The 21,508-nt window shown below is 51.3% G+C and overlaps 6 protein-coding genes across 6 annotated transcripts; 2 read left to right on the forward strand and 4 right to left on the reverse strand.

The window, feature by feature from the left end:
- Positions 1–812: 812 nt before the first annotated feature.
- On the reverse strand, positions 813–6,069 carry MYCFIDRAFT_215124 (uncharacterized protein; the record flags this gene model as incomplete). Its single annotated transcript, XM_007928093.1, has 2 exons — positions 813–2,855; positions 2,908–6,069. The coding sequence occupies 2 exons, from the start codon at positions 6,067–6,069 to the stop codon at positions 1,200–1,202; spliced, it is 4,818 nt and encodes a 1,605-aa protein (XP_007926284.1). The 3' UTR covers positions 813–1,199.
- A 6,963-nt stretch (positions 6,070–13,032) lies between these two features.
- MYCFIDRAFT_80483 (uncharacterized protein) lies at positions 13,033–14,163 on the forward strand (the record flags this gene model as incomplete). Its single annotated transcript, XM_007927800.1, has 4 exons — positions 13,033–13,233; positions 13,287–13,413; positions 13,496–13,678; positions 13,823–14,163. 4 exons carry the CDS (start codon positions 13,033–13,035, stop codon positions 14,161–14,163), a joined length of 852 nt encoding a protein of 283 aa, XP_007925991.1.
- A 294-nt stretch (positions 14,164–14,457) lies between these two features.
- Positions 14,458–15,275, reverse strand: MYCFIDRAFT_101422 (uncharacterized protein; the record flags this gene model as incomplete). The annotated part of the gene is made up of 2 exons (XM_007928094.1): positions 14,458–14,880; positions 14,952–15,275. Coding segments are annotated over 2 exons (747 nt in total), but the record flags the coding sequence as incomplete, so codon positions are not given.
- A 380-nt stretch (positions 15,276–15,655) lies between these two features.
- MYCFIDRAFT_182667 (uncharacterized protein) lies at positions 15,656–17,221 on the reverse strand. Its single transcript, XM_007928095.1, has 2 exons — positions 16,459–17,221; positions 15,656–16,407 (listed from the first exon to the last, which is right to left on the reverse strand). Exons 1-2 carry the CDS (start codon positions 17,005–17,007, stop codon positions 15,952–15,954), a joined length of 1,005 nt encoding a protein of 334 aa, XP_007926286.1. The 5' UTR covers positions 17,008–17,221; the 3' UTR covers positions 15,656–15,951.
- A 1,191-nt stretch (positions 17,222–18,412) lies between these two features.
- Positions 18,413–19,169, forward strand: MYCFIDRAFT_174416 (uncharacterized protein; the record flags this gene model as incomplete). The annotated part of the gene is made up of 2 exons (XM_007928096.1): positions 18,413–19,058; positions 19,087–19,169. 2 exons carry the CDS (start codon positions 18,413–18,415, stop codon positions 19,167–19,169), a joined length of 729 nt encoding a protein of 242 aa, XP_007926287.1.
- On the reverse strand, positions 19,157–20,315 carry MYCFIDRAFT_164211 (uncharacterized protein). The gene is made up of 3 exons (XM_007928097.1): positions 20,092–20,315; positions 19,900–20,035; positions 19,157–19,842 (listed from the first exon to the last, which is right to left on the reverse strand). Exons 1-3 carry the CDS (start codon positions 20,223–20,225, stop codon positions 19,216–19,218), a joined length of 897 nt encoding a protein of 298 aa, XP_007926288.1. The 5' UTR covers positions 20,226–20,315; the 3' UTR covers positions 19,157–19,215.
- Positions 20,316–21,508: the final 1,193 nt, after the last annotated feature.

Below are 21,508 nucleotides of genomic sequence, written 5' to 3' on the forward strand. Positions count from 1 at the left end.
TGCCGCATACTCAGCACTTCGCTTGGCATAAGGCCAAAACGGTTCTTGATCTCAGGCCTTTGCCTATGTCTGGCCTTCTCCATCGAGATCTGTCACGCTTGCAGTCCACCTGTTCCCCAGAAGTAGATCTCAACCCAACGTCGGCCATACTTTCGACCTCTTCCAAGCCACTTGATACGACAAGCCAAGCCTGTCCGTTGAAGCGCTTCCCCAAAGTTGCGAGCCCGATCGTTCCCACTGCCGAACGAGATCTCGAAACGAGTCGATAAGTCCGAACTTGTCGGCCTACGATGTTACTTGACCAACCTTTGCAGTCATAGTAGCGCTCTATAGTGATGGGTTCTCCATGACTGCCCAGACATTGCCTCCCTCTGGGGTGAACCACTCAAAGAGTCTCCCTCAGCAAGCCGCGCCGTGTCACCGACGTGGCGGAATTCAAACTTGATCTGGAAAAGTCAGCTCGAGGTATACGGGCCGAGTAGTCCCGGTTGGTTGGCTGGTGCACTACTCATCACGAGATCGCTTGAGTGGGAAAGAATACCCGTGTCGATGATATGCCAAGATGATGCAGCCAGGCAGGTATTTCCGATTGGCTTCACCTGGTCCTTCGATCATCTGCCGCTCATGAACAAGAGGGAGATGGCGATTGTATAGCACGGCATTGCCCTTCGTTCCACGTCACCTGGTTCAGCATGCGAGCGTAGACCTACGGCGTAGATGGGGATGCGGAAGACAGGCGCAGCAATAACATTGTGAGAGAGGAAAGAGGTTCGGAGGCAGTTGATGAGCACAACCAGCCTCATAAAATTGTTCACTGTACAACAAACTGTACAGATAGCCACATCTAGGCATTAGTCCATTTCTCTCTCTCTCTCTCTCTCTCACACACACACACACACACAAACACACACACATTCTTTCCTTCCAAGGAAATTGTCTCGACTGCGCTTTTAACGCGAATGTACGGTATCTCGAAAACACACAAACGAGCAGCATAAGACGAGATGTGTATGCTGAACATCCTCCCTGGGTATAGAAGCTGTACATGCCGTCCGTGATGCAATGAGCGAACGCCGCGCTGCAGCAAACAAACAAACAAAAAACTCCGTGTCCTCGAATAGATCAAAATCCAAGATTGTCTGGTCTGGATGAGCCTCGCAAATGGCTCAGTAGTGAATCCCTCTCCTTTCCTTTATCCATTACATATCCAGATATCCAGCAGATTGCTGCTTTCTTCTCGACCCGAATACGCTACTGAAGAAGCCGCTCAAACTTCTCTTGCTACTTGTACTAGCGCTAATGCTCGCCTTGCTGTTGTGTCTGTTCATGTTGGCCGAAGATTTCGTTTGCATACCAGCTCCGCGAAGAGGCTCAACGCGGTCGACTTGTTTGGTAGGAGGCTCGGATGGTCCGGAGCTTCGCAGGAAGTCAGCCAGTTCGGTTGTGCCTCCGAAATTGACACTCCTGGGGCCGTCATTGCGAGCCTCAAGCTTTGCCCGCGACTTTGTGATTGGGCCAACGGCGATGGCAGTAGTGCCGTTACGTTGTGCATTGGTCTTCGGAGGTACCTGTGGGCCATCCCGAGCTGCAGCTGAGCCACGACGACCCATGGACACTGCATCTGCTCCGAAAGTCTTCAAGCCTCCTGTGGCTATCTGAGAACTGCCGCGAGGAGGAGGAACGGCTGCACTCGCGCTCTGCGATTTGATGCCGTTTGCAGTAGCACGCGGGTTATTGGTCTCGGGTGGCTCCGAGTTTCGAAGGAAGTCAATAAGAGACTCTTCTTGACGTCTGTTCTTGGGCAACGCAGTGAGAAGATCATCATCTTCGTCGTCGGACAAGTCGATAGAGTAAGGGTCCTTGTTTCTGAATCGCTGTTTGGGCACAGCTTCTCCTAATGAAAGTACCGTCTTCGGAGTGGCTGAAGTCAATCGAGGTGGATGGTCTGCGTAAGCAGGGTGAGTGTTGTCAGTCGTTGTACTCGTGTTACTGTTCTGAAGCAGCGCGGATCTGGAATTGGCTGATGCGCGATTTGATGACTTGGCCGAGGAAGCACTTCTCACACTCGGTGCGATACTGCTGACAGGAATGTTGGTATTCAGCTTCAAATCAGGCTGGACGGCGATCCTATCGCCCCATTCTTGAAGCTGGTCCGAGTCCATGGTTGTTCGGAATGGAGCCACGGTCCTGGAGATACGGTGTTGTCGCTGCTCACCAGCAGCAGATGCCGTGCCGCCGTTTGGTCCTGTCCGAATGAAGTCGATCAGCTCGGAAGTGCCATCAGCATTATTTATCTGCGCATTCCTCGGCTGCATGTTGACTTTCTGGGTGTTAATGGTAGAAGCTGAGGCTGGCATGGGAGGTACAGGTGGCGCATCTGCAGCTTGAGTTACTGTTCTGGTCATGCTGCGAGTAGATGCTGCAGGCGAATGAGACCGAGGTGTATGAATGCTGGGCTCCCTTCCAAGAGAATGTAAGGATATCGATGAGCGATTGCTGACCAGAGGCCGGATTTCTGGTTCTTTGCTGGGTCCAGTAGATCTGATGAAGTCAGCGAAATCCCTTGTAGATTCAGTAAGAACTTGTGGTTCGCGGGCCATGAGCCCGCTCTTCCGGTGCACACTAGTGTTGCGAACTGGAGGCCGGGAGATAGATCGTCGGTGCTCCCTCTTCGTACTTCGGCTTTCGTCGTCATCTGAAGCCGCGGTGGCTTGCTTGGATACCTGACTTCTCCCAGTGCGTGTGTCCTCAACTGGAACAGCAGGGACCGCAATTTGCTTCTTCGGGGAGGAAGGCGTTTTGTCTGTGCTACGCGAGCTCGTTGCTTGCGTACGCGGGACGGCTTCAGTAGGCGACTGATCTCTCAATCAGTAAGGTTCTTGCAACGTGTCACACAAGGAGACTTACGGGACCACCTCTCACGCTTTCCGGTGTAAGGGTGTATTTGACTGTATCACCACCTTGCACAAACATCTCAAAATCCTCTGGGCCTTTGATACTAGCGCTGGTGAGCGGGTTCTTGTCGGAGTCCTCCTTATGTCTGCTGTCTCGCTTATTGCTTCCCATCTTGAAGACTACAGGATGCTCCTGAACGGGCACAGCTGAAGCGGGTTCTGATACTGATGCCGATTTCCTGGAGTGTGCTGTCCATGATGTGCTCTCCTTTACAGCTGCAGAGAATGACTGACGCCATGGCGAAGGAGTCTTCTCAGGCGCAGGAGCTTGCGAAGTTGAGACTGTGAGTCCAGCTGGAGGTCCACTGCGTGCTGGGGATGGCTGCACCGGCGACCTGCTCCGCTCACCCGTGACAGCCTGATTCTTGACCTTCTCCAATGGTAAAGCTTTCGGCGTCAGAGAGCGTTTCGCCAGGAAACTGGCTGGGGTTGTAAGTTGCGGTTCTGTCTCGAGGGGCGACGGCGGATTGTCCTGTCTGGTAAGTGCAGGTTGTTCTTCCGTAGGTGCGAGAATGATATTGGACCATCGCTTCGGTGCTGGGTTCGCGAGACTGTCCCTTGCATGGTAGCATTCCTCCTGCGGCAACTCGCCTGTCGAAACAGCAGTATCTGATGTTCTTGCAACTCCAATGTCGCCAGAGCCATCCGCGGCATGCTCTGACTCGATGTCACGCGACAAATGCCTTGGTCTCACGATAGGTTGTGGCAGCTCACTCCCGTCGTCGAGTGCGAAGCTTTCCTGGCTGGTTTTGGGAGATCTGGCCGCCCTCGGAGTCGTTGAGTCGCGAGAGAACTCGGGCTCGATGGGCGGCACTTTTTCAGCAGACCTGGTCCTTTCGGCGTCCCACGAAGTACGCTTGTTCGCAGGAGGTATGCTCAACCGCTTTGTGTCCACAAGCTGCTTCTGGTTGTCTCGCTCTTCAATATGGTCATCTTCAGCTTCTGGAGGAGGTTCAAGCTGCCCGCTCTTAATTAAATCAACCATGCTCTTCTTGTCGACCAATGTTCTCTCTGGATGCTTCTCAATCGGCGTGTCCACAGGCTCCGTGCCTGATTTTTCGACGGCAGCGCCTTCGACTGCATCCTCGGCGATCTTTTCGCAAGGCATCGCTCGCAAGCTGTCGCCATATACCAATGCCACGGCGGCCGCTGCGGCAGCAGCTGAGCCGGCGGCGGCGCCTCCAAATCTCTTGTAGCCGGCTGAAGCTTGTGGACTTACACCGTACATCACCGCTGTCGCAGCCGCTGTGGCAGTCGTCAAGCTGGCTGCGGCAGTACCCAGCAGGCCTGAGAAATCAAATGGGTGACCATCGCTGGCGGGCAGCTCGGTTTGGTCGTTGTCCTGGCTTTGTGCGGGTTGCCCGGCAGCCGCTTCGTCATGCTGGGATGCCATCTCTGTTGCTTCGGGCAGCTTCTTGGGACCGGCGTCTGTTTCAGCGGCGGCTGCACCTACAGTCTCAACATCTGCAGGGACCGGCTCTGGGGCATCTCTCGCTGGAAACGACACAGGTGAAAACCGCACTGGGACCGACTGCGAACGCTGCCGCCTCATGAGCGCGGTCTTCTCGGGCGGCGTCGTTTCTGACATCGCTAAAACAGACGCATCGGACTCAGCATTGATTTGCAGTATGTTGGCGATCAAGCTCCAAGGCGCTGAGCCGGTCAAGCTCTTCCGTCGCAGGTGCAATGGCTCCACGGGTGTCGTGCTCCCATCTCCCTCGGCTTCGTCGGGATCCCTGGCCAAACCAGGAACCTCGATTTCATCGACATCCCGCCTTTCGTCGCGCTCCATGGGGAGAGGGATATTTGCAGCGAGAACATGCTCGGGGTACTGTGCTTCTGGAAGTTCTTCGACTCCGTCCTCGAGCCCATCCCGGTCGTCCACACTGGTAGATGCAGGCCGAGAGTCATCCACAGCGGAGACAGATTCAGGGCCATTGCCGAAGCTGCTGCGTGTGGGGCTCATTACTGCTCCACCAAAATGATCCCTGCTGAGGCGGCGAGAGAAGTTGTTGCTGGTGAGGTGCGTAGGAGTTGGCGGTAAACCATTACTGTTGTTGCTGCCAAGTAAGTGGTTCCGCAACGACTTGCGCCACGTGCGCCAAAGACGCCCGAGCGTGGAGTTCAGTGCAACCTTTTCCATGTCGTAGTCTTCCACGGTTACGCCATCCACGGGTGTTACCATGCCGGAAGCTGACATTGTTACACGCAGACTCCGGCTTTGACGGCGTGCGCGGCTAGCAGCTGCTTGACCGGCCACTTGCAGCACCTGCTCCGCTACGTATTCCAGCACTGAGGTCAGGAAGATGGCTGCAGCCCAAGACACAAGTCCTGTAGAGTGTGAAAACCTCCGATCGCCGCCATGAAACAGCTCGTCTTCGCGCACATGACGCTCCTCGTCATCGTCCTCCATCTCGCCTAAGCGGATGTAGACCATGACGCGCAGCCTTGTGCGCTTCCAGACGAGCTCTGTGTCCCAGAGCCGCTGTCGCTCGGCCACAGATTGTCTCTGATTCATCTCCTCTTCTTCCTCCTCACCCCCAGCCAGCAGCTCCGCCAATTCCTCCTCTGCGCTACTGATGGCATCGCTCGCCAATCTGGATTTGAGCACTTCAATCACAGCGGGTCGCAATGCCGTCAATGTGGTCGATTTGGCAGTTGCCAGCATCGAGTATAGCAGCTGGTCCAGAAAGGCATTGACGAGGGCCAAAGCTGCAGGTGAGAACTGCATTTCGTCTCGATTCGATCGAGCCGAGCCCCGATTATCCCCATCGCCGTCATCGTCGCTGAGGCGTCGTTTCGTCTCGCTGACAACCTGGGACGCGCCGAAGGGGGCGATGTATGCCGGCGGCGGGTGCACGTTGGTGGGCGTTGCCGGCTCTTTGGCCCATGCTACTGACGAGTAGCTGGAGATGCTGGGGCTTCGCGACATGTTCATGCCTGGCGAACTGAAGTGCGGAGCATGTGCTAGATTGAAGGCATCGCCGCGGTTCGAGAGGCGTTGCAGTTGCAGGCTGGAGTGGCTGGAGGGAGGCAATGGGAAGTCGGTTTGCAGCAATGGGCTCACAGGCGTTTCCGCTCTACTGGAAGGGTAGAGGTTTGCCATGGCGGCCATGGTTCAGGCGAGCACCGCGAGTGCAGCAGAACCGCAGGGCAGCAGCAGGACAGCCGGCGTTGCTCGGTGGCTCGCCCAGTCGACGGCCCTGACGGCCTCTTCTAGAGCCAAGCTAAAAGCGCGGCTCGAAATCGGCCCCTTGGACGCGCGCTCTCTCTCTGACTCTCTCTCTCTCTCTCCCTCTCTCTGTCTTAGGGTTGTCTCTATTCCCGGGCGAACATCAATTGCAGAGGGGTGTCGCAGCGTCGACCAGTCGCCCCACGCGGCGCAGGGAACGGCATGAAGGCCAGAGAGGACCAATTGCCAATTGCTCTCGCAGCAGAGCAGCGCAAGAGGAGTGTTCTGCGGGTTGTTTATTGGGGAAGCAGGGAGGAACACGGGAAGGGCAGCATGCACGCACTAGCATCTATTCTAGCAGGCCGATCTGTGCGCTTATTAGGCTTTCCATCCGGCCGTGTTTAGAAAGGCGGCTCGTGCGCCTGCTGCATGCACAGTAGTCACAGTAGTTAGAGATGTAGAATCACGGTGCGTTTAATTTCCGGGCTTATAAACACCGTGTACACCTTATAAACATATACGAGACACAGATTAATTAGCAGGTAGATCTAGTTATTATAGCGTATCCTATACAAAATAAAACAATAAAGGAAATAAGAATATAGAGCGTAAATAGTAACAATCTTAGTATATAAACAGCCCTACTAGCTACTAGTTGTTCTACTAGCTATTCTACTAACTGTTACTATTAGTAGTAAGGTCGACAACGTTACTATCGTCGTCTATATTATCTATATTACCGCCGCTATTACGAGTATATTCGAAGTCGCCTTGTAGCTTAAATACTTCCTTTAGTATATCCTATAGATCTACGTAACTGTCGTCTATAAGCTTACTATCGTCTAGGTTATACTTAATATATAGATTCTAGTAGATAAAGACTAACTTCTCGAGCACTTCGTAGCTTAATCTATTACGCTTAAGGCTTTAAATAAAGCTAAAGGCAGACTAGTTGCGCTTAGCAGTGCCGGTTGTTAGACAAAGAGATAAGGCTAGCATATAGAGGTTAGTAAGCTTAGAGTACGAGTCTTAGAAGTTATTAGCCTACTATAGTAACGGTATCCGGCTCTTTCTAGCTACCTATATAACGGGGTTACTAAATAGACCTTGTCGGCTTCTAAGTATAAAGATATCGTTTAGAAGTTGTCTAGCGCGTATATTAATCTTATCTCTTAACTCGTTATAGTCTAGATAGGTAGCGGACATGCGTTGCTACTTAGTATAGTACTCGATAAGGAAGGGGGTAAGGGATTTAACTTCGTCGTTGTTAATTAGTATAAACTACTTCTTAGGGTCGGAGCGCTCGGAAACATTAGCTAGATAGGCAATTAGCATAATAGGCTAATAACTAATAGCGTTATTAGTCCGCTAGAGGGTTCTATAGTTAAAGAACTTATAGTACCTTCTACCGCCTTTCTATATATATCTCTATTTCCTTGTTTAAGACGAGATTTAGAGCCTTATCGATTATAGTATTTATAAGCTAGCGCTAGTTGCTATATACGTGTAATAGCTTTAGTCTATCTAACTCTAAGGCAATAGTAACCTTTAGGAATAGCTCTATTAAGTCGTAATAGCTAAGGGAAGTTAGTTAGTACGCAAAACTCGGCTTTAGCACTCACCCTCGTAGATTACGCTAGAACGAGCCTTCTTCGAAGATATTACATATCTCTAGCTAACTCTGCTACTACGTATTAGTCGATCTATAGAAGAGGCGTTGTTTATAGTTAGCTCGGAGGTCTTTAATCTAGTATTTATTAACAAGTATGCTTTAAGCGCAGTATAGGTCGGCTTACTAGCGGACATCTCTAGGGACCTAGAAATGCCGTACTTTGCCTTTTAATATATCTAGCAGTATCTTAAAAGGTAGCTGTATATACTTAAAGTATTCTGCGATAGATTTAGCGTCGTTAGTAATTGTTCTAAGCCTTGTAATGCTAGTTGTTACTAAATGAAGGTCCCTAACTAGAAGCTAAGTAAAATAGGAGGCATATCTTAATCGGATTAGCGTCAGATGCTACCGTACGCACTAAGTCTTATTAGCGCTTATCTATTAGTTAGTCGGGGCTTGCCGGAGGGACTATTTCTAACCTCTAATCTTCGAAATATACCTCTTCCGTAGCCGCCTTTATTACTAATGCATTATTAGCAACTATACCGACTACCTTGCCTACCGGAAACTAGTCGATAATCTCGAGAAGGCCTTTAGTATAATAAGAGGCATTACTCCTTATCGCGCTAGTAAGCTCGGACTTTATAAACTACGCCGCTCGAGGCGCAACTACGAGATAATTAACGACTAAACGATACGCCCGATCCGACTACCTATCCGATACGATATAGAGCCGCGTACTTCTACTAACCTCTACTACTATCTTACGATATAGCTATATATAGAGGCGAGGTAGGTACACGTATCTAAGCTAATAGCGAGTTAGCAGTTTAAAGGCCGGTCTTATCCTCTTTATCTATCTTATAAAGGCTAGATGCTCTATCGTACTTAATAGACTACTAGAGGCAAACACCTACTTAGTAACTAACTCGTAGAGGGCATCGTACTCGTTAGGAGTTATCTCGTCGACAAAGCCTAACCCTAGTAGTAGCACCTTCTTACGGGTAGGACGAGGGATTTCCTTAACATTATTATTACCTATAAGCGCTAGAACAGGTTCTAGCGCCTCGGTTTCTACTACTTCTAGTAATAGATAAGGTTAATAAGTCTTCTATAGCGACTCTAGCAAGAACTAACACTTTAATAGGTATTTAATAACTCTCGAGCGCTTATTCGACGTCTAAGACTTACTATAATAGTTATACTTAGCAATAGTATAGAATTTGCTATTCGAGCGGTCTCTTATTACCTTACGCTAGTAAGGGTCTTCTATACGCTTCCGCTTGCTAAATACATAACGAGTTAGAGTAGTTGTTAGTAGACTACTAAGGGTAGCAAGCAGCGATTGCTAGCTCGAGGCGTTGTCGGATATAGTAAAAACGATAGAGTATTTAGTAGTAGATTAAAGCTAAAGGGATTAATAAAAGAGGAGGAAACTAATAGTCTATCTATATATATTCTACTACAAAATTGCCTATATTATATGCTTTCTAGCACGGTCTTATTTGTCCGCAATTGCTATAGTCTTGCCGCCGAGTTCTCGTCGGTATTTGTAATTTCCCTATAGTAGATTAGGTCTATATCTAATAGGCTCTATTACCTTTCTATAACTATTACTTTTGTATATAGTATTGCTTATAAACGCTATTATAATACGAAAAGTCGCGAGCAGGCGCGTTAGTAATATAGTATAGACAAGGGTATAAAGAAATCTCTATAGCGCTAGTATGTTAACTAAGGGCACTAGCTAGCTACTAAGTACTAAAGCAACCAAACTAGCTATTCTAAGCCATTATAACTACATTCGGTTATTTACATTTGTGTTTATAAGACCGGCGCCAATATAGGTCGTATACACCGTGATATCACCGTATACACGAACCTTGTGATGTTGTGTCTAACATCGCTAACAGTAGTCACTCTGCAGCCGTGGTCACACCCGCGCAGCCCGCCGCACATGCGATGGTGCGCGATGGCGACGAGACTACTAACGTTAGTGAATGCGAGCCTGCTCCACGCTGCATGAGTCGTCGGCGCAACATCTTCTGCTTGAGGTGTCGCTCAAAGGCAGAACTTGATTTTAGTCCAACCCTGGCCGACATGGAACTGGAAGCCGTGCAACGGGCACGCGCGGCAACACCCAGCTAACTCAGCTAACAATAATTGCGCATGCGAACGGTTATAATGTACCTGTCGCGCTGTCGCGTTGGTGCACCCGTCACAAAGTCTTATCATGATGAAGTTGATGCACGTATCGGCTCTCCTCTTCATCAACCTCTGTGCTTTTACATTAACTTAGAGCTCCCTGCACCCTGGAACTTGGACGCTGCCGAAACGCGATCCTCTCCGCCGCGAACTCTGACCCGCGTTCAGCGAGCGCCCGACGCGCATCATCATGTGGAGGAACGGCTGGGCATCGGACGCCTGAGCTAAGCATCCGCCGGATTTCGAGCATCAGGAGACGACGAACAAACGTGCATCATTCTACTGCACAGCGGTCCTCGATCGCCACTCCCACATACCGGTATCCAAGATGTGTGCCTGCCCGATGTGTGGTTCATCGATGCCTTCTCCGTCAAGATGCTGGATCTGGAGGTGTCGATCGAGCCATGATCAGACAAGAACTATGGTATAGAATTCGACGCTACACGATCCTGGTGAGATCATGTTCGCTGAGGTTGATGTGAGTTACAGGGATGCTCTCCGGCTTTGGCAGATCCATGACAAGGGTGAAAGCCCAAGCCACACGCCAGAGTTCTGGGCTCATCCTGGTGTACACTGTACAGGCCTCGCTTTGAGCTGATGTTCGCTCAGCGAAGATCATGTTGTGTAACTTGTTCGTCAGGCAAGAACGCTGATGCACAATCGCCGGCGGTCCGACACTCCCGAGTCGCTGCTGCGGGAGAACGTTGATTTGACCCTTCAACAGTCGTCGAAAAAATCGCATTTGGAAATTTTGGATCTTGGCTACACCCTCCTCGTCCGCCGCCCGAGTGGTAGATTGTGACTCCACATGACTCAATACAAACATAATCTGCTCGCGTGGTCGCATGCTTTGTTACTTCAAGGAAAGTTTGATAGCAAGACGAATTGCACTGACTCCCTCGCTTCTAGTACGAGCACGCTCAGACAATCATTGAATGAGCGATCCACGATGGAAGAACATGCAGCGCGCTCCGACAGATTATGTGTCTGCCTCGCTGGTAGCTCTATTATTCTCCTCTTATAGCAGCATCATCGGCAGGGACAATCCTGGACATCACATTGCGGCATTTCAAGATGCTGAACACCTCGGCAGATCGAGTAGAGGTGATTCCTGCACATCCTCCTTCGTCGAACCTTTACTGCCTTAGCAAGGCATTCATTGACGGCCACCCGTTTCTGCTGAATCGCTGGTGCTAACAAGTTTATGCGGAACTTCTTGTTGTCAGGTCGTCGACCAGTGCAGTTGCCGACTGAGTCGCCAGACCACAAATGCCATACCTCCATTGCTTGGTCCAATCACCTCCCATCCGTTACATTCCCACAGGAGGAGGGTGTCCAACATGATCTAGGGCTGTCAAGATTGCCGACGCAAGATCTTGTTCCAAACAGAACGCACCTCCATTCAGCCATTCTTCTCAAGGCACTCCAAGATTCCTGAGGCCGCCGCTGCTGAATATCGCACTCATAAGCAGCATGAGTGTCGGAAGTGATGCCTCTTCATTGGACTGGTCACGGATCTGGGTTAATTCTCTGTTTTCGCTAGGCTTCCCGTCTCTCAAGTGACGATCAGAGGTTGACTGGCTAGCGTTCGCCTGAATGTGCGAATCACTTTGTACTGGCAGTGACACGGGTACGGGGTCCAGGGCTGTGATCCTCTTTCGGTCGAGTGGACAGGATTTTGTTCTCGTGAGCCACTGGTAAATGCATTGCCTGCAGAATACATGTCCACACGGCGTTTCGTGTGGGTCGTCAAAAGCCTCTCTGCAGATTGGACATTCACTAGAGACAGATCGGCGTGGCAATCTTCTTTTCTTCGAATCTGCTAGACGGCACGTCAACTGGTGCTCAAGATCCTGAAGATTCGATGTTCTCACTTGTGTTCTCCATTTCTAATCTGCCGATCCGTTCTTTGACAGCTTCCATATCTGTTCTAATCTTCTTGAAGCTGTAGTCGAGTTGAGTCAGTAAGACTGAATCAGCATCCACCTTCCTTTGGAGATCTGCGATGCTCGCGTCCAGGGTCGCGAACCTGTCAGCAAGGATCTGTTCCGAAGTGATGGCATACGATCTTCCAGGCCTGCCGGAAATATGTATGCTTCTGAAGCTGTTGTCCATTATGGGTAGAATGTGTACTGTGAAAACCTGTGAAAAGAGTAAGAGGTTATTGGCGGTGTATGGGCGGTGCTCGGAGGGAAGATTGGGAAGCCACGAGAGCAGATCAGCAGGTAATTCAAGACGATATGTGTGGACACACGATTGAACATCGTCAATGCGTGTTTTGATCTCAGACAGCATTTGCTCAGAGGTCTCAGTCCGAATCGAACTGGTCGAGCAGCAGTGAAAGACACCTTTCGGTGCACTTCAAGCTGCCTTTCTCCCAGCGCCGTGAGTGAGGCTGCTTGCGAGCCCTTGAGACATCGTGTTTCTTGGGCCGTGTTCGTTTTGGCGCAGGCGAACATGTTCTGCGGCTGCATAGACTCTACGCACTGTAGGTCTGAGAATCGTGGATGTTGTCTCGCGATGAAGGCATGCTGAAGTTGAAGTTAAAGGCACAAAAATGGTTTGCTTGAGGGAAGGGCGCAAGACACGCCAAGAACTCGGGTTCCACATCGGCTCGTCGGCAAACCACATTGTCATCTCCGTGCTTTGCCTGCCTTCACTCCTTCGTCGTCCCAATTCTCGCATCGAAGGGCTGTGAAAGACCAAATGTCCGCCCATGGAAGCTTTAAGCATTATTGAGAAAAAGGGGTGGTCTTGAACAGACTCTCCCAGGCTGATGCATGATCATCGTGCTTGCGTGCCTCAGTAGACATTGGTTTCGACCTTGGATTGTGTGCTGCAGAGGCAACCTGGCGTCCTACGGCTCAAGTTCACTCTCTGGATTAGATTGTCATATGGCCGTTTACCTAATGCAGGTGCCACGAACCTCACTTCTGCAGGCAACTGCCATTGTCACACCCGTTCTTCACTTCCACCGCTACTGCACATGCAATTTCTTAGCATTGGCAATAACCACAAATCAGCGCGGCTCCAGATCAAGCAAGACCAAATAGCCGACTGCTATCGATCAACATTGCTTCAACGGCGGTATGGCCGAAAAGAAAGAATTCAAAGGGAAGGGCTGCCTGACACTTCAAAAGCGCTCCGGCGCCTACCTGGAATATGAGGACTTGACAGAGCTTCCACAACATGCGTCGCTTGCCGAGCTCGACAAGAATGGTTATCCCGTCCTTCACATGGGCGAGCGCTTTTGCCGCCTTCCAGGCAAGGATGGCATGCGAATCTGCGGTGTAGGTCCAGATTCGTGCGAACAAAGCGTATCAATGCTGACTGTTTTGATCAGCTGCGGTTTGCGGACTATGTAACTCTTAACAAGCATTTTACCGATGCTCACGAGATCGATGCCGCGAAGAAGCCAATGTTCCAGAGGGGCATGAATAAGAGCAGAGGACTGATCGATGGTGAAGTTTGTGAGTAGCTTTCCAGGTCGAGGACTCCAGACTCCCTACTGGCGTTCAGGTCATCAGCGCGTTTGAGAGCTGACACAATTAGCGTGGTACGAGAACTTCATGCAATCCATTCGCGGCTCTCAAAAGCGAAAAGCAGACCCTGTCGCACCGGAAGTTGTCAACACACCGAAGTCAAAGAAGCTGAAGCAGATCGCCGCGCTACCAGCGTCACCGTCGCCACTTCAGCAACTGACTCAGCCAGCCGCAACTCCTGTGCCTGAGCCGAGTGCGTCTGCAGCTGCTCCATCGCCAGCCGAGAAGCCAATCCAGCCTGCGAAGACGTCTGTGCCTGATACCAGTATAGTTTCCGCTAACCCGCAAACCCAGCAGCTGCTAAGCTATTATCCACCACCTCCTACCTCTACATCAGGCTCCTTTCCAGCAGTTCCGCCATCTAGACAGCTACCAAGTGCCTCGCTAACACCCCTCACACCTGGTCCCATTGCTATCGTCCCAGCATCAGCACCACAAGCACCGAGCGCCGCGCCCCCGAAACCTGCTGCTATACCTCAAGATCAGTACACTCAAACGTACATCGCTTCCTACAACAACGGCTGGGAGGACTGCGAGCGAGAGTATCAGCACCGCACAGCTGAGTTAGAGGCGGAAAAGGCAGCATTCGAGCGAGAGAGGGCGAAATTCCATGCTCTGCGTACGAGATTTGGTGGCGAATTGAAGGTGCTGTTGAGAGAAGTTGAAGGTGGAAGGTAGACCTTCGGCTTCACTGAAAATTTGAGAGCAGGGTTTGATGCGATACCGTTCGCGGCGGCGTCGTTGTTGAGGGCATTGGGACATGAGCGGCCGGCACTTTATCGAGAGAGCTGGCAATGGTTGAATCCGTAAGCGCCAGATGGGCCGTCGACCAGTGACTTGCAATTTTTGAGTGTAGACACAGCGAGGAGATTCGTGGATCGAGCAAGTGAGACCATTGATCTCTGTTTATCGCAGTCTCAGACCGCTTCTGCTACCTCTCATCTCTCTGAGACAAGACACGCCAACTTACTTCTTAGCAGCAGCCTTAGCCCTAAACTGCTCGACCTTAGCCCTCATAGCATCAACACTCGCCTCCCAATCCACAACCTTCGTCACACTCTCATTCTCCCGAATCGCCTTGGCCCAGACCGAAAACTTCGGAAGCGAATCCAAATTCCTGATCAAACTCGTAGGAATCAAATCCTCATGCTTTCCCAACGCATACCATCTCACAATAAACGGAGCAGCATGAACTTCCGCAAAAGTCAAAGTCTCGCTTCCATTAAAGTAAGGCGCAGAATTGGAAAGCAGAGGTTCGATTTCCTTCTCCACGGCTTTAAACCATTCCTCAGCTTTCGCTTCTTTTTCGGCACTCCCTGCCGGAGCGAGCAAGGTTTGGAACCAGAAGGATGAGACTTTGTTGTTCCAGGTATCAGTGAAGAAATTGATTCTCGCCTAATAATCATCAATCATCATGAATTAGCATTGCTCTAAAAAAAATTTTTCCTGAATCGCTGCGAACTCACCCTCTCCAGCGGCGCTCTCGGACTATCTCTCAAACCCGGCAGCAGTTTTCCCGGAAACGAGTTGGCAAGGAACTCGGCCACAATAGCCGATTCGGTCAAGATTTCCTCGTCATAGACGCCTTCGACGGAATACTTGATCGAAGGCACTAGACCGCGTGGGTTGATGTCGAGATACCACTGTGGTCGTGGCGTGCTGAGATCGATGATGACTTCCTCGAATGGCAAGTTGAGCTCTTTCAAAGCAATGTGAGCTCGATGGGCGTAAGGGCATTGATGGTTGGTGTAAAGAGTGATCTTTGGTGATGCGACGGCATTGCCGCTGACGTGGCCGTTCGTTGTGGCCATATTTACTATTGATCGGAGTGTGGTGCTGAGGGTTCTATGTTGTGTGATTCCAAGTCGAGAAGCAACTCTTGAAGTATTGAACAGCATGAAGTAGAAGCGGCGAAACGGGGGACAGGGTTATACCGGTCCGAGAGAAAGCTTAATAATGCTGCAAGAAATGTGCCCTGGAGGTGCATGAGCTGAAGCTTGCTGAGATGTGGCCAAGCGGAATTAGCACGTAAGAGCCGACGAGAGAGCTGTTGGTGCGATGCTCTCAAATCAGAAGTGGAATGAATGACAGCATTGCAATGCTCGATCCCACAAGCCAAGAGTAAGAACCAAGTCATCCTAGGGCAGGGTGGCACAGTCAGAGGCTTGCTCTGGTTAGACACTCGCTTTACATTAGGCAGATATCATCTTCTCGTCCATCATGCCATAGTAAGAGTACCTAAAGTGTCATGCTCGCATATGCCGCTTCAATTCAAAACCTGCTCGGAGCAAGTGATACAGTTCCCCAACTCCATGCCAGGTTTCGATAGCAAGCGCCAGTATCAAAACTATGCCATTCTGTAGGGCCAGCCGTAGCTACATAGGTATCTCCAGGTCGTGCTCCTGATGCATCAACTCTTCTTCACCTTGTCAAGTTCTCCGCAACAGTTGATCTCTTCGGATACGCTTATGCAAGGAGAGGCTCCTTCTCGCTGTGGTGGATTTCTTCATGGGTAGTAGCCTCAGGGACCAGCGGATTATCCTTTGGTGCCGAAGGGAAGTCGTCACTCTTGACTGCCGACTCCGGTGTCACCTTCTCAGCGGTCTGAGGGCTGACAATACCCTTGTCAACAGCAGCCTGCTTTCCTTGTCCAATTACCTCAGAAGCCTGAGCGCTAACATTCTTGAGAGCGTTCTGGCTTGCCTCCCAAGCCTTGCCAGTGTGCTCAGCAGCAAGGCCACGGATCTGGCTGACCTGCTCGGAAGCAATCTTTTGTGCGTTGCCAAGGTACTCATCGATGAGTTCCTTGTTGGTGATGTAGACCAGAGGGGTGAAGAAGAGGACGGTAGTGGAGAGGAGGATGAAGCCCCAAGCTGGCATGATCTTGACCAGCCAGTAGGTGGTGAAGGTACTCAAGAAGGCCTATACTTATTGTTAGCTGGAGGAAATTCAACAATCGGGAGGAGCGCTTACGAGAATGGTGGCGGAGATGTTCTCAGCAAAGACGATGCGCTGGAACTCAATGACAAAGAAGTTGACAAGCTCTGCCAAATCAGACAGGACGCTCTCGACGGACTCAGGCGGAATTCTGTAGTAGGCTCTCGGTCGCATCTTGCTGGCCACACCCTGACCCAAAGCGAGTCTGCCGGTAGCCTCGAGTGCTGCAGTGATGCCAAGTACAATGTAAGAAGCCTTGAGTAGGTATCGGACGACTGGGACATAGCGCGCGATGAGGATGGAGAGGACGAAGGTAGCATAGGTGACGGCGGTGGCTCTTGGGTTCTCCCACGAGAGCAGGTTGTAGAAGAAGGAGTGGTAGTGTGTCAGTTCTTGGCCGTTGGCGGTTGTGGTTTGAGGGGTCTGCTTCGATGCCGAAAGGTTTCCGAATTCGTTTCGAGTGGCATTGGCCTCAGCGCGCGCCTTGTCGACGACGGGGCCGTTGGCGACCGCTTGCACTGTCTGCGAGTTCTTGATGCTGTCCATGGTGTTCTGAGCGGTCTGTTGGGCGTCTGAGAGAGACATGTTAGGGTCGAGGTGTGCCTGATGTGTGCTATGCTATCAGGCGGAGAGGGCGGAAATGCTGGGTACTGTCGATATGGTGGTCAGTTGAGGTCGAAAGGTGTCACGGGTGTTTGTGACTGCGGCAGCGCGAGAGGAAATGGTTGAGAGAAGGCGCGGGAAGTTGTTCCTGAGATGTGAGAGCGAAAAAACAGGTAATGGGAGTGACGTGGTGCAGTGAACAGCTTGCTCCCGCCCATCGCCCACCGCATCGCGTATCCATGCAATCGATGGCGCTCAGGCACTACCACATGTCGTGGCTGCATTTTGTGCAGCTTCACTTACCTTACTTGCAAGAAATCCGGACAGCTCTTGCTTCTCAACAGTCTCGTCGGTCTTCAGTTCAGGATAGGCTGCGTGGTCGCCGGGCTGCAGAGCCTGGTCGACAAAGGGACCAGACATGACTGTATGTGTTTCGTATGGGTGATGGGTGAGATAGGGGAGCTCCGGGGTTGTTCGCTCGCTTGCCTGGATTGGACGAGCTCCGTTCTGTGTACTCGATATGATGATGCTTTGCTTTGCTTTCGTTCAAGCTCGGCGGAACTGCACGCTCAGGGAGGTGTTGCTGCAGCTCAAGAAGTGTACTGGCGGTGTGAAGTTTGCGAAGTTCGCGATATGTTTGTGCGGCAAGATTTGGTTGCGCTGCCCTGAAAGCTAGAACTACTAACCCACCAATGGTGCACGGCCTCTCCCAACGCTGGATGACTTCACAGAACCCCTGTATTTGCCTCTCGAAACCTTTCTGCCTCGCCTTGCCTCGCCCGCTCACCCGCCCGGCTGAGACGGGCAATCGTCCACACGACATTCTACAGTATTGTGCTCGACTCCATGATCGTATCACATGATGGTTCCGCCCACATGGCCAGGATTTCTCAAACCTTCGCTCGGACCAGACCATGTGAAGAGTCTGAAGACTCGCTTGTCTTCGGCGCGGCAGCAACGTCCCGAACAGCCGGTTGCCTAGGCGGAACTCTGCTTCACGAGGCAGAATCCAAGGCACGGACATTTTCCACCCTTCTCCCGTCTCCATCCTCCCTTGACTAGACGCTCTTGACCATACTCAGCCGCCAGCGAACATGTCCCGTGTCTCCCGAGCCTTTGACGCCTTGTATACGCTTAACGCACTTCGTCGGCCGAAAGAGGTTCAGAGTGACCTCCAAGGCTAATAATAGTAAGGCATCAAAATTCTGCATGGAACGACGTGTGTTGGTGGCGACGGGAGAAGGACGCTCAGCTGGTAAGGCTGTGTGCCCATGTCATCAGTATAAGTGTCTTTGGTCCCCGCTGTCCGAGGAGGATTTATGCCTGGAGCACGAGCAACAAATAATCGAGGGTTCATCCCACAAGGAGCGTCCACGTTACGAGATCAATGAGCCAGCCTGTCTGCGCACCGGAACCGGAAGCCAGAGAACCTATACGGCCATCCACGTCTGCGCAACATCTACGACGACATTGCGAGTGCCGCATCATCGAAGCACCAGTGGAGAGAATTGCCCAGATAACACGAGATGGAGACATACCGCTTTTGAGCATCCAGACTGGCGACACAGATAAGCTGAATCTGGTCGCGAAACCTCATGATGGACGTAGACAATACGTGGTGGTGACTTCAACAAATTCCGAGGTCATCAACTTCTCCACGTACAACACCATCACCACTTGTCAGCTCATGCAATTAGCATATCCGCTGGGAAAGATTCAGGTCGAGGAAGTTCGCGCGGAATTATGCTTCTGGCTCCCCAAGCTGTGCTCGCCTCCGAGTGCGCGAAACGCTGCCAGATCTTTGACCGAGGTCTATAGGAATGCGTATGCTGTGATAGTAGCAGATCCTGACATCCTCCAAACTCCCAGAGACAAGGCCCTGGAAGAGTTGCGGACACACCTACCGACACTCTACCGTAGCCAGCCGCAGCTTGCGATCGTGCGACGCATCAAGCTGGCAGCAGATGGTGGTCTAATAGATGTGCAGGCGGCTCTCATGCGGTCCAGGAATAGCCAGAGGATATCCGGATCAAGTCGGCAAGTTGAACCATCGGAGTTAAGACGAAGTGCAACAACAGCAGGAAGTAGGAGGTCCAGAGAAAGCGACAACAGAAGAACAAGAGAGGCTTGACCCCGGAGATTGATTCATCATTCGTAGCGCCATATGCTTCATCATCTATCTGTGCAGATTTACTGCAAATAATCCCCATTCGTCTCCTTATGCACGACATCAAACAGTGGCTTGGCAGAGAACCAACCCGCTCGACTCGTTCCAACACTCCTATAGGTATACTGTGCCTCCTCCTCACCGATAGCAATCGGCTTCTCACCGCGACTCCCAGCAGCAGCCTCGGCCATCAACTGGGACTGACAACACTTCTCCAAACTCACAAACCAAAAGATCGTCTCCTCAATCGTCTGGCCCACAGTCAAAAGTCCATGATTCTGCAACAACGCCGCCTTCTTATCCCCGAGACAATTCGCAATATCTTTCCCCTCCTTCTGCGCCAAAACAACACCGTTAAACGAATCATAAACCACATGATCGTTGTGGAAAGCACAAGAATCTTGGGTCAAAGTATCGAGCTTTCGACCCAAAGAGCACCATGTTCGGCCGTAGATGGAGTGAGAATGTGCGGCGCAGTTGACATCTGGACGTGCAGCGTGGATCGCGGAATGGATCATGTAGGCTGCTGTGTTGAGGAGTCGGACCTCGCCTCCGTCGATGACTTGGCCGGAATGGTTCACGAGGATGAGGTCGGATTTGTTGATCATGGAGAATGCGACGCCGAAGGGGTTGACCCAGAAGCAGTTGGGCTAAAAGCGAGTCAGCATCACCAACCAACAATGTCAAGACTATATGACAGGTCTTGCATCAACAGGATCCCTCAGCGTAATATGTCCAGCGACACCCTCATCAAACCCATATTTCCCAAAAATCCTGAAGGCTGCCGCCAATCTGCCCTTCAAATATTCCCTTTCCTTGTATTTGTCTTCGAATTTCGGAGGCCTGAACATGACATGAGCAACCAACCACCAACTACCTTTTTGTCTCGACGAACGCACCTCGGAAACTCCATCATCTTCCCCTGCGCAATCGTCTTCTTCACACCCGGTTCCAGTGGCGCTTCTCCATTATTCACAGCCTCAGAGTGTCCATTTGCAGAAACACCGACCGGGTCTTGTGCGTGTGGTGCCATGGTTGGTTTCAATCCCCTGCAAAGAACAAAACAACCCTGTAAGATCGTCAAGTTTTCGAAGTCAAGAATCTACGTCTTCCTTGATAGTATTGAGAAGTGGCAAAAAAAAGAAGTAACCTCGTCGGGTCGGGATAAAAAGGTGATATAAGGGCAAGAATCAGCCAACGCCCTATCGTCGCCACGAAGCAAAAGTACCCTAACCCCCGCAATCCACAGCCTCGGGTGAGGCGGCCGGTATCTGGTGTGGCGAGCGGTGTGGTTGCGCGCTTTCGGCCAACGAACGGCTGGCGGCAGAGATGATGCTGCTGACTGCATTCTCGTAAACAACAGGGTCTCTTGCCGGTCAGTCGGGTCAGTTTCCCAGTACATGGATGGTAGTAGAGATACATGGTTGATGATAAGATTTTCTTTCATTGTGGCCACGGCCGTGTTGTCCTCCATTTGGCGCACAATGCCATCTATCTCCAGGAGCTTCGTGAACGGAAAAGTCTTGCGTTTCGTGGGCTGGATAGTGAGTGGTATACTCCGTGAAGTCGCAGTGGCGAGGCGAATTCGGCCAACGAGCAATGCAGAGAGCTGTGCCGATTTTCCGCTTCGGTTCCAGGAATTCGTTCACGTCTTTGGTGATGCTCGGCGAATATGCAACGTCCAACCTGGAATAACATCGACATCACTAGTCATGTCAGCAAAACTTCAGGGCCATGTCGCAGATCCTCTGCGACCTTCGACGCCGTTATCTGTCCGAGAGTGTTCTGATTCGGCGGAATCGTAATTGAACGTCCATACGAGATACGAAATTCCTGACTGACTACACGTCCAAAGAGATGCCAATTAGGCTTGCCTGATCGATTCGGCCCAAGGCCAAACGTACTTCCAAATCATGCAAAAAAAGGCGCCAATACGCACCATAAAGACTCTCAATATCGACTTCCTTAGTCAAAGCTCTCATCAGCATCCTCGAACTCTGCCTCAGATTCATCATCCTCCTCCTCGTCGTCCTCATCGTCGACGGTGTACTTGCTCTTTGGTGCGGCGGCTGCAGCTCGACGGGATGGTCGAGCAGCGGGCTTGACCGGACTGCCATCGTCCTCGTCGCTGAGAATCTCGTTCGCAAGCTGGTCAGCATCTTCCTCTTCCTCATCGGACTCAGGAAGCTTCTTCTTCGCAGCGCCTGCCTTGGCCTGAGCTGCTTGCACTTTCTTTGCATATGCCTTGGCAGCCGGGGACAACGCAGGGGGCTTTGGAGCTGGCGCTGCTGCAGGAGCCGGGGCTTTCTTTTGCTT

The sequence above is a fragment of the Pseudocercospora fijiensis genome, assembly GCF_000340215.1.
Source record: "Pseudocercospora fijiensis CIRAD86 unplaced genomic scaffold MYCFIscaffold_4, whole genome shotgun sequence".
Lineage (NCBI taxonomy): Eukaryota > Fungi > Ascomycota > Dothideomycetes > Mycosphaerellales > Mycosphaerellaceae > Pseudocercospora > Pseudocercospora fijiensis.